The 12155-nt window shown below is 49.0% G+C and overlaps 1 protein-coding gene and 1 long non-coding RNA gene across 3 annotated transcripts in view; one reads left to right on the top strand and one right to left on the bottom strand.

Moving 5' to 3' along the window:
* LOC310851240 overlaps window positions 1-12155 on the bottom strand; it is a 984470-nt gene that overhangs the window by 296557 nt on the left and 675758 nt on the right. The window lies entirely within an intron of this gene.
* TET3 (tet methylcytosine dioxygenase 3) overlaps window positions 3424-12155 on the top strand; it is a 106787-nt gene continuing 98055 nt past the window's right edge. Inside the window, exon 1 of one of the 2 annotated variants that reach the window (XM_083753113.1) lies at window positions 3424-4842. In XM_083753113.1, coding sequence (XP_083609239.1) covers window positions 4525-4842 — 318 coding nt within the window. In that variant the 5' untranslated portion in view covers window positions 3424-4524. The remainder of the gene's footprint in view (window positions 4843-12155) is intronic. The other variant, XM_083753114.1, reaches the window with a different exon arrangement.

Raw genomic sequence — 12155 nt, 5'->3', positions numbered from 1 at the left:
GGACCCCTGACAGTTAAGTCCTGTCGCAAATGACTCTGGGGTTGCGACGCTCATCTCGCTTTCAGGCCGAGGGAGCCTGCGTTTGTCTGCAGACAGTTTTTCCATGTCATGTGGCCAGCATGACACTGGTGAAACCAGAGTAGCGCACGGAAAGGCCGTTTACCTTCCCGCTGGAGTGGTACCTATTTATCTACTTGCACTTTGATGTGCTTTTGAACTGCTAGGTTGGCAGGAGCAGGGACCGAGCTCACGCTGTCACGGAGATTTGAACCGCCGACCTTCTGATTGGCAAGCCCAAGAAGCTCTGTGGTTTAGACCACAGCGCCACCTGTGTCCCTTTATACATGCTTTATACAGTATGTTAAAAAGGAAGGAACAGACTCATGGACAGCTCTGGAGGGACCTGTTTGGGTAAGACTAGGACTACGTCCACACTAGACATTTAAAGCACTATCAAAACACTTTTAACAGACATGGCTTCCCCCAAGAATCATAGAATTGCAGAGGTGGATGCAGTATCGTCGTGTGGGGAGGCTAGAGGAGCGGTTGCCCCAAGCACATTTTTTGGGGGGTGGGCGCATTTTATTCCTTGCTGCCCTGCCAGCCGCATGCTGCAGTGCCGCTGTCCACCTGCAGCCCTTGGCAAGCGCAACAGGCATGCTCCCAAGTAGCGCACTCATGCTGCTCTGCCAGCCGTGCTCTGCTTTGCGAGGCTGCAGGGCTGCCTGAGGAGGATGCAACAGACATGCTCCCTTCCTGTTCAGGGCACATGCCTGTTGTGTCCTCATGCAGCTTTGCTGCATCTCGGGGCAGCATGAATGCACCCAAGGGCTGGGGGCAGGCAGGGATGCAGCACAGCCTCGCTTGGCAGGGGGTCAGCAGCGGTGTGGGCTGGGCATGGGCTTCATTCACCCTTCATGCTCTGCCCCCTGGGTGAGTGCTCCCCCTGGGTGCACACCCACCCTCCTGCCCTAGGCACCACCACACACACTATGCCGCTAGTTGGAAGGGACCCCCTGCATGCAAGAATGATGGCTAAAGCATCCCTGACATATGGCCATCTAAGCTCTGCTTACAAACCTCTAGTAGGGAGTCCACCACATCCCAGTACAGTGGTACCTCGGGTTACAGATGCTTCAGGTTACAATTAAATTCTTAACCCAAGTTCTTAACCCAATGTACCACTGTATTGGGTCAAAACAGGCTTCCTCAACCTTGGCCCTCCAGATGTTTTGAGACTACAATTCCCACCATCCCTGACCACTGGTCCTGCTAACTAGGGATCATGGGAGTTGTAGGCCAAAAACATCTGGAGGGCCGAGGTTGAGGAAGCCTGGGTCAGAATCTACTTTCCTATGATTCAAATCCATTGGTTTGGTTCCTCCCCCCTCTGGAGCAGGCAAAAACATGCTTACTCCATCTTCTGTGAGACGGCCCTTTATATATTTGAAGGCAGCTATCCTATCACCTCACTCCCCTTTTCAAGGCTAACATTTCCACCTCCCTCAACCATTCCTCATGAGGTTTGATTCCTCTGGGAGTTGTAGTTAAGGGTGCTGAGAGTTGTTAAGAGACCCGTGTTTCCCTCGCTGAGCTACAATTCCCACAGTGGTTTAACTGTCCCGAGAGAACATTGGGAATTGCAGCTTTGTCAGGAGAAGAAGGTGGTCAACTAGTAGCTCAGGATGTGGGCAAAGATGGAGCCAGCCATTTTGATATGGATATGGGGGACATGGGTATAAAAATGCTCTAAGAGGAAACAATGAAATGCCAGGGTTCATAGAATCATAGTTGGAAGGGATCCTGAGGACCATCTGGTCCAACCCTCTGCAGTGCAGGAATATGCAGCTGTCCCATATGGGGAGTTTAGTGAGCAAAGCAAAAAGGGAGTAAGTATTACCATATTTTTTGCTCTATAATACTCATTTTTTCCCTCCTAAAAAGTAAGGGGAAATGTGTGTGCGTCTTATGGAGCGAATGCAGGCTGCGCGGCTATTGCTGAAGCCAGAACAGCAAGGTCATATTCTTTGCAGTCTTGCCGGATGACAAGAACATTGCTACGATCCTCACCCTCCTACTCACTGGCAAGCCCCACGGAGCAGCACAAATCAAGATGCAGCTGATTTAACTGCAAAGTGTGTGACGAACTGCTGTACTGCTTGTTGTTTAGTCGTTGAGTCGTGTCCGACTTTTCATGACCCCATGGACCAGAGCACGTCAGGCACTTATTTTATGAGATAATACTGAACTACAGTGGACCTGTGACGCTGTGTGTGGGCGTAGTTGGGGGTAAATCCTGGCTATGCCCAGGGTGTTGTGCAGATCATGTAACACACAATCTCCTCTTCTGAGCAAAACTTTTGAATTTTATTTTTCTTGATTTTTCACTTACATTGTATGTATTTTTGGAAACAGCCATGCTCCCCACCCATTCATACACTTCATTGGGAAAGGGCGCATACGCCTGGTGAGAAACACTGCCCTAACCTAGCATAAAAACCCAAGAAGAGTCTGCTGGATCAGCCCAAAGACCCATCCAGTCCACTTGACGCTGAGATGGTCATGGTGTGATTGGAAGGTACCACTTTAATCTGCAGGTAGTGGTGGGGGGAGACCTGTAATTGAACGGATGCTCTTCCAACCCTCAAAAATTTCAGACACATAAAAGTAATATTATAGTGGTCAGGTTACACCTTTCCCCCCTGATATGATGCCACTATTCTGTCGTGCATGAAGTTTAATCACTTGAGCCCCTCCTGGACGGCTGGAGTCGCCCAGCACCGCCACACTTTCACTCCCCCTGAAAGCTGCGGCCCTTTGCCCTTTTCCAAGGTGGGCTTGGTTGGGCAGGCGCGGAATCCCTTCGCGCTCATGCCCAAATAAGGGCGCTGGTGGGTGCACGTGTGAACGGCTCATGCGGGAACAGGCTCGGCTCTTCGAGAAGCGGAAGCATTTCTAGAGCGCTGCCACTTTCCGGAGCGCGAGCAAGTTTTTAAAATGCCCGTCGAGGGTCCTCGGGCTTCCTTTCCTCCTCTGCCGCCCTTCCCTCACCCCGCCAGAGGGGCTGGAAAGCGTCTCGTGTGAAGGCGCCGCGGGGCCGGGCTGTGGCCCCGCGGCTGCACCCAGGGGACCCGGGCCCTCCCGCTGCCTCGCCAGGAGCTCCTTCCCACAAGCGCGCATCCGCGGCCGGGCCCCTTCTTCCGCGCCGCCGAGGGGACCCCCGAAGGCAGGAGCGGGTCACGGAGCTGCAACTTGGCGAGCCCGAGGCGCGGCCGGTCCGGAGCAGCGCTCGCCCCGCCGCCAGTGCCGCGCGCCCCGAGTCTGGCTGGCAGGGCGCGGGCAGGCGGCGCTGAGTCAGCCCCGCGCCGGCAGCAGCAGGCCGCTCGCTGCTCCCCCCGGCCCGGCCCAGCCCCCGCCCAGCAACCGCGGGGGGAGAGAGAGGCACCTCCAGAACAAAGAAGCAGCAGCAGCAGCAGCAGCAGCAGCAGCAACAGCAACGTGCGCTTCCTCCTGCTCCGCTGCTGCAAGACGCTTCCCTCCGCCGCCCCGCCGAGCAAGCTGCAGGCGGGGGCTCCCGGCCTCCCCCCCCCCGTCCCAACGGGCCCGATCCTAGCGGTTCCCCTTCCCAGGAGGAGGCGGCGGCGGCGGCGGCTGGTGCTGGTGGTAATAAAGGGCTCCTTTGTGTCTTGGGCGGGGGCGGCGTTTGGAAGCTCCTTCTGGGGGCTCGACCAGCCGAGAGACTAGCCTGCCCCAAACACAACCCCCTCTTCTCTCTGGCGGAATGAGAGTCTTTTAGAAAGCAAAAGGAGGAGGGAGAAAAGTTCTCTCAAGCTTTGCCTGCGAGGCTTCAGGAGGAAGGTCCTTCCACCAGGGAGTGGATTCCCGCTGGGATCTCGCGTGGGGGTGGGGTAGGGTCGCCTTTCTAAAGTTTTTAAAGGGCGTTCCCAGGGAAGAGCTTCCTTCTCCTCAAAACAAATCAAAAACGACACTTTTTAAAATTTTTGCTGTCTTGGAAACCCAAGAGTGCTGTGTTGCCACCAGTTCGATGTGGAATGAGCTTGGGCTGACGTGTGCATATGGAGGGGGTGCTGTGAGTATGGCCCCCACTCCCGCCCCATTCCTCTTTAGAATCCTTTGCTGAGGAAGTGTGCCTTTGGACCACCAGGTGTGGAGGCTGGAACTGAACTCTCTCTTGATACTCACCCTGTCCAAAGTGCTTTTCTCTCCAGGATGGTCCATGTGCAGAGCACCTCTGACCTCTGTTGTCCTAAAGATCCCACCATTTGGGGGTGTAGCACCCTGAGAAGAGAGAGAATATCGGGAAAGAAATGTAGATGAAGTACAGCAAGGAGAATAGTATATCTTTTTTGTTGTTGGAGCGAGTTGGACTCATTAGGTAACCCAAATTATTCACCAAGGTGTTTTTGAGATCTTTGTTCTGAAGAGGTACAAAGTCTTTCACAGCTTCATGCCAGGGCATCACCCAAAGCTGGCTCCATTGCCGTTCTCTGCCAGTGCAAAGTCATGAAAAAGATCTGTTTCGCGCCACCACTTAGCAGCACCCTGGAGGGGGCCTGTCACTACCCTGACTACAGTGAGATGCTGAGCACAGCCAGCGGTGGCTGCTTCCCAACAACAGTGCAGAATGAGGGCTGCATTGGTGTGGACCCTGCCTCCCAGTCCCGGAAGAAACGAAAGCGCTGTGGGCTCTGCAAACCATGCTTAAGGAAGGAAAACTGTGGGACTTGCACCCATTGTGTGAATCGAAGAACCAGCCACCAGGTCTGCAAGATGAGGAAATGTGAAGCTCTGAAGAAAAAGAAACTGGGGTGCATGAGAGAGGTAAGTGTTCCTCTTCTTAGATGTTTTCTTAGATGTTTGTTTGAAGGGATTCCTTCTGTTGCCGGGCTTCTGTGGCACTGCTCAGTCTGGGAGTGACGGGAGCCCCGGGACCCAAGAGGATGTGCACTCTTGGATTGTGCCCAGTTGCACATGATCTGTGAGATGTGGCTCAGCTCCCACTGTGGCACTGGCAGAAGTGTGGATCTGGGACCACTGTGGGTTCCTTGCGTACTTTCAGATGCTCTGTGAAACTACAGTGAGGGATAGCGTAGAGCAGTGGCTGAAGAGCGAGAGGTTTCTTAGGAGTAACCTGAGAGACAGCCCACTATTCAGTGTAAACTTTTAATGTTTAAAAAGAAGTGGCTGCTATCCTCTTCTGCAAGTGACTGTGTTCAAAGAATGGAAGGGGAATGAACAAAACTGAATGGACCAGAATTTGATTCCTGGGTGGGATGCATTTGGACCAAGGCACTTGTTGAACACTGTCCCCCACCTAACTGCTATATGGTGGTGGTCTGCAAAAGGGTGAGCAAACTAGAATTGTGGTTGACTATAGAACATAGTTGGAAGAGCCACAGCTGCGTGCCATTTTGAGGGTTCATCATGGGGTGCACTCCTCTTACTGTGTTCTGCCTTGTCAGTCTCCCTAAAAACATGTGTCTTGAAATGGTTGCTTGTACTGTATAGTTGGGCCAAAATCCTCTTGGGAAAACCTCTAAGTCTTAGAATGATAGAATGGTAGGGTTGGAAGAGACCACAAGGGTCATATAGTCTAGCTCCCTGCAATGTAGGAATCTTTCGGCTAATGTGGGAGTTGAACTCACGATACTGAGCGTAAGAGCTATGCTTGCTTTCTTAATGCCAAAGTGAGTGGTGGGAGCTTCTAGAGAGCAGCTGCCTACACTTCAGTCTGGATAGTGTAGCTCATAGCTGGGTACAGTGGTACCTCGGGTTACAGACGCTTCAGGTTACAGACTCAGCTAACCCAGAAATAGTACCTCAGGTTAAGAACTTTGCTTCAGGATGAGAACAGAAATTGCGCAACGGCTGTGCGGCAGCAGCAGCGGGAGGCCCCATTAGCTAAAGTGGTACCTCAGGTTAAGAACAGTTTCAGGTTAAGAATGGACCTCCAGAATTAATTAAGTTCTTAACCCGAGGTACCACTGTACCTTGAAACCATCTGCTGCCCTTCCTGCAAGCGAATGTTTATTAATAAGGGATCCATATAAAGGTAGTTGTTACATCATGGTTAGCAATTAGACACATGATGTTCAGCCAGATGGGAGGTGTGTCATGAATTGCTAGTACCATGACATAATAGCAACTCATGTGGGTGGAAGACTTTAAGCTGCTTCCTCTTATCAGAGTATGGGAAACTGTAGAAGCAGCAAAAGCAAACTACGCTGCTGCACAACGCCACTTCTAAATGAAGGCAATGCACTTTCAAAGTTGATTTTACTGGATAGTGTGGTAGCACATGCTGGAGGTCATTGCTCTGTGGCTGCTTTGCATGTGATTCAATGTTGAGATGCGGCCATGGGAAGTTGCAATTTGCACAAGACTCTTTTCTGTTCACTTTTTTCCATGTGAAGGAGCCCGCGGTTCCAGTGTTAGAAATTAGTCAGGTGCATTTTGTGACCACATGGAGATTTCTGTATGCCAGGTTGCAGACTGACATCTCCATCTGGCAGGTCCTTCCAGCTTCCTTAAGCAAGTAAGCAGAATAACTTATTTATTGCATTTATATCTCACCTTTTTCTCCAAAGAGTACGTAGTTTACTCCCTTCCTCAGTTAATCCCTACAACAACCCAGTGAGGTAGGTTAAGAGGCTGTGACTGGCCCAGGGTCACCCAGGGTCCAGTGAGTTTCATGACTGAGTAGGGATTTGAACCCTGATCTCCCAGGTCCTAGTCTGGCACTCTAACCACTACTCTACACTGGCTTCCTGGAGTACCTCTGCTATGGGGCAGCTATGTGAATTAAGTAAATAAATAAATATGGGGAAAGCAAAATGTAACTCAGAGAAGCATCTGAAATATTTTCCTTGAAGCTTGAATTTGTTTTATTCTGGATTATTTTATTTTATATTATATTTCAACGTGTTGTAAATGGCTTTGAGATTTTTGCTTTAAAATATAAAGCAGGATATAAATGAAATGAAGAAGAAGAAGAAACTTCATTGGAGAAAAAATGGCACCTAGACATTCTGTTGCGGCGACCGTAATCTAGGTTTAAGGTGTCATTTGGTGATTAGTTTATACTTCTGAGTTTCTAACACTGCTCCTTGCCCAACAGAGCAGGTTGTTAGTGATTGTTAATTTCTCTTCATGGAAAGTTAAGAGGTAACACCTCGTCCACCTTCAGCATCTGGCTCTTCTTGTAATTATTATTATTATTATTACATTTGTTACATTTGTTATCTCAGGTGTCAAGATAAAGAGATGTGTCTTCAGCATTCACCAAAAGTCATATAATGAAGGTACAAGAGGCATCTCTGTGCAGAGTGAATTCCACAGCAGAGGCTGCCATAGAAAATACTACCCCCAAACTTTGAAGGAGGCAGAACTACTATGTGGGCCTCCTCTGCTGTGCTTAAGACCCTAGAGCAGGGGTATCAAACTCAAATTCATCGGGGGCCGCTTCAGAAGTATGGTCACCCTCAAAGGGCCGGTTGTACAGTGGTACCCCGCAAGACGAAAAACTCGCTAGACGAAGGAGTTTTTCGTTTTCTTAGCCGCTTCGCAGGACGCATTTCCCTATGGGCTTGCTTCACAAAACAAAGCTTGCCCCGCAAGCTCCGGGGATAGCGGGGAAGCGCAGCGCGTCTTCCCTGCTGTCCCCGGACCTCTTTTGAAGCAAAGGGTGGCAACGGGGAGAAGCGATCTTCTCCCCGTGGCCGCCCCTTGCTTCAAAAGAGGGGACGGAGGGGAAGGCGTGCGCCTTCCCCGCTGTCCCCAGACCCCTTTTGAACCAAGGGGCGGCAACGGGGAGAAGCGATCTTCTCCCCTCCGCCCCTTGCTTTAAACAGGTCCGGGAACAGAGGGGAAGGCGCGCGGCGCTTCCCCTCTGTCCCCGGACGGTCTCCATAGGAACGCATTGATTGATTTTCAATGCATTCCTATGGGAAACCGTGCTTCGCAAGACGAAAAACTCGCAAGAAGAAAAAACTTGCAGAACGAATTAATTTCGTCTTGCGAGGCACCACTGTATCTGTAGGACTTACAGTACAGGAGAGAAGGGTTCAGGCAGCCGTTGGATCTGTCACATCACAGGATGGCATGCGCTCAATATAAAAACAAGTGGAGGTTTCCTGAATGCATGTAAAGTGGAGGTTTCCTGTGTAGAACGGCCGGCGCCGCTAGAGGGCAGACGTTCTCTGGCTTGTAGGCTGCCGCGCATGCGCTGAAGAGGCGGCTTTTTTGTGTAAAAAAAAAAAGAGAGAATAAAAGGTGAAGGCTGATGGGCTGACTTCCAGATACTATTGGTCGGCCAATTGGTGCCAAAGAAGGATAGAACATTCTTTATGTATGCTACAACAGCAGCAAGAATACTTATCGCAAAGTATTGGAAGACACAAGATCTACCCACCTTGGAAGAATGGCAGATGAAGGTGATAGATTATATGGGACTGGCAGAGATGACTGGCAGAATCCGAGACCAGGGGAGAGAGACAGCAGAAGAAGATTGGAAGAAATTTAAGGACTATCTTAAGAAATATTGTAAAATTAATGAATGTTAGAATGATGTTGGTTTAGAAATTAAGTGGTTTTCAGCTGTAATGATTAAGTAAAAAGAAAAGAAAGGTTGAAAATTAAATGAAAATTAAGGGAGAGGATTTGTTGAATTAATCATTAGAAATTGGAATACAAAAAGGGGAGGTATGAGGAGGCTGGGGAAGTAAGTTATAAGAAAATAAGGGTATGAAACTTCACTTGTTTTTAAATAGTTTTTAGTTTTGTATTTTGTTTTTTACATTTGTTATTTTTTGTGTTTGTGTTTTGTTTTTATTACTGTTCTTTTTGTATAATTTTTGAAACTTCAATAAATATATATATATTTTTTAAAAAAAGGTGAAGGCTGGTGGCCGGCGGCGGCTACACCGGCCACATGACGAGGTCTGGCGGGCCGGATTTGGCCCGCGGGCCTTGTGTTTGACACCCGTGCCCTAGAGAATCTGCAGGGAAGGAGGCAGCTTTCCAGCTGTTTGGAGCCAAAGTCACTTTGGGCTTTAGACTTGAGCATAAGCACTTTGAATGGGCCCTGAAATTAACTGGCAGCCAATGCAGCTGTTTTAGATCGAGGCTATAGGAGGCAACCCCAGCCACTTAACTGACCACTGTGTTTTGAACCAGTTGAAGTTTCCAAGCCATCTTCGAGGGCAACCTCCCATAAAGCACATTGCAGTAGTCTAGTCTGGAAGTCGTCAAGGCATGGAGTACTATGGCCAAGGCATCTCAGTCCCAAAGGGGCTGTAGCTGACGAAACAGCTGCCGCTGCAAATACACATTTGTAGGCTCCAGTGACAATGTTGGAACAGGAGTACCCCCAAGCTATGAACCTGTTCCTTCTGGGGGAGTGCAACCCCATCCAGAACAGGCCATCTTCCCATCTCCTGGATTTGAGAACTTGGAGCACATAACATCTGTGTCTCTTCAGGATTCAGCCTCAAAGTTTTTGCCCATGTCCAGCCCATCATTGCCTCCAAACACCTGTCTAGCATCTCAGGCACCTCTCCTGATTCAGATGGAACAGAGATGGGTGTCATCTACATATCTGTGACACCTCACTCCATATCTCCTGATGATAGCTCCCAGAGGTTTCATATAGATGTTAATAACATGATAGGCAAGATAAAAGCCTGTGGGACACCACATGACAACTCCCATCAGCTGCATTGGACAGTGCCCCCATCACTATTTTCTGAAGTACAGTGCCCCCAACCCCCTTCTCCTTGAGCTGCTCCATTATACTGTGCTCAGTGGTATCAAAAGCTGGGGAGAAGGCATGAAGAACGAGCCAGGTCCCACTGCAGTCAGATTGAAATGTATCCCATTATTCAGCCTCCTCCAAGTGTGCCGGAATCTGGACAGCCACCATCCTCTTGAGCATCGGGCCTCGAAAAGGGGATATTTGCCACTGAGTGATAGTGGCTTAACCCTTCCAGGTCCAGGCACATTCCTCTAGATTTCTGTTTTCTCTTGCAGACAAAAGCCTAGGCAAGTGAATCCTCAATTCTTTTAGACAAGAGTAGATGTGTTCGAGACCCAACCAGGCATGGTGGAGAGAGAGAATGAGAGAGTGAATGAATGGAGCACCTTAACTTGATCATTTGCATATTCTAAAAAGCAACTTCTTTGATCTTTTAAGAGAGGGAGAGAAAGAAAGTTTTGTGGTTGCCATGCACAGAAGAATGGCACATGTTGAAGGATGGTTGTGTCTGCATGAGGCTGCACTGTTTGGGGCTGCTGTTAAAGACTGTTTGGAAACTTCAGTTGGCTCAAAATATGGGTCCAGAATGCTATTGGGAACCTAAGAAATGGATATGCAGTGGTACCTTGGTTCTTGAACTTAATCTGTTCCAGAAGTCCGTTCAACTCCAGAAACTGTTTGAAAACCAAGGCACAGCTTCTGATTGGCTGCAGGAGCTACCTGCACTCAAGTGGAAACTGCTTTGGATGTTCGGCTTCCGAAAAACATTCAATAACCAGAATACTTACTTCCAGGTTTTCAGTGTTCAGGTGTCGATTTGTTCAACAACGAAGCCATTCGAGAACTGAGGTACCACTGTAATGCCAATCTTATATTATCAACTACATTACTGGTACTTCTGGGCTCATTTTTAAAGTGCTGATGGTTTTAATGGCCTGGGGTCAAGTCAATTTTAAGCGCCTCATTTGCTTAAGCCATGAGATTGGCATTGGGAGTCCTGCACCAGCTATGAGGTGTAGGACCTTTTATGAGTGGCAATGCCAAAACTTAGTAGGGGTCCTCCTGGAGAGATCAGTTGGGCCCCCTCTTTTCCTCCTTTTAGATGGTCTTGAATGCTGTTGGATTCCGTTCTTAGACCAAGGTAAAGTTTTCAAACCAATACACTATTTCTGGTTTTGCAGAGTTTGTAAACCACATCGTTCTTAAACTGGACTGTTCTTAAACCGAGGTACCACTGTAGTAGGATTGCTTGTTATATCTTTTTAAACATTATCTTGTTTTAATTACATATGAGAGTGCCACTGTTTACTTTGATGCATACCACTTTGGATGCAAATATATGTGAAAAAGTGAGGTTTCAATTGATGTAATCTGCAGTCAAGGGACTTGGCTGATTGGTTTGGGTCATCCTGCAACCATGTGCTAGCATGACTCCTTCCTTACTGTGGTTGTGTGCCTTCAATCTACAAAGTAGAAAGTTCCATCTAGTTGTCATGATGACAGAAACTGTCAACTGGTGGTTGGCGCTGCCCATTTTGGAGGCTAGAGCGCGAGGGAGATGGTTTTGTTTGTGTAGGGCAGGGCTTGGCAGATAACCTTAAGATACATAAGGATTTACTGATAGATCTCTGGGTGAGTTGCAGCAGATAGGCCAAGATTTCTGACTTTCCTGACGTCCAGTTATTTAATAATGCCAACAACAAAATGACTTCCAACTCCAAAATTATATTGTTGTGATGAAGAAAGCTGGGGGATAACCTGTCATCTGGCTGGCTGCTCTGAAAACAAGATGCTAGAGAGATGGCCTGCTGGCTCTTATTAAGTTCTGAATCAGGACTGAATTTGTATTTAGTTCTGCTTCTCAGAGCAAATCGCTAGGTTCAAAATTCTTTTCATTCCAAATGTATGTCTCTTGCATTTGGATCTTGAGGTTCTAGTAAAAAATGAAGTACATCCCATAAATCTGAAAGTTGCTCCCCCCTGGGCAGTGGCGTAGCGTGGGTTGTCAGCACCCGGGGCAAGGCAAGTAATTTGCGCCCCCTAACCCGTGGATTTGCGCCCCCTAACCCGTGGATTTGCGCCCCCTAACCCTACCCCCCAGATGTTGCGCCCGATGCGGCCAGCCCCCTCTGCACCCCCCACGCTACGCGACTGCCCCTGGGTTGGCGGGTGTGTCTGCAGTTGCTGGTGCACTGGCAGGCATATACCAATTGTCTGGTCAGTAAAACCACAGCAGGGATTTGGGCCTAATGTTTTTGAAGCAGTGAGGGTTTTGTTTAAGTGTGTGTGTGTGTGTGTGTGTGCAGGTTGTGGTTAAGGGTTCCTTGCCCACGCACTGGCCTTGCAGCCAAGAATTCCCTCCCTTGTAGCCTTCTGAGTTTGG

The sequence above is a fragment of the Podarcis gaigeae genome, assembly GCF_964106915.1.
Source record: "Podarcis gaigeae genome assembly, chromosome: 8".
Taxonomy (NCBI): Eukaryota; Metazoa; Chordata; class Lepidosauria; order Squamata; family Lacertidae; genus Podarcis; species Podarcis gaigeae.
The sequence above is the reverse complement of the archived record's forward strand: the minus strand, read 5'-3'. Positions and strand labels throughout refer to the sequence as shown.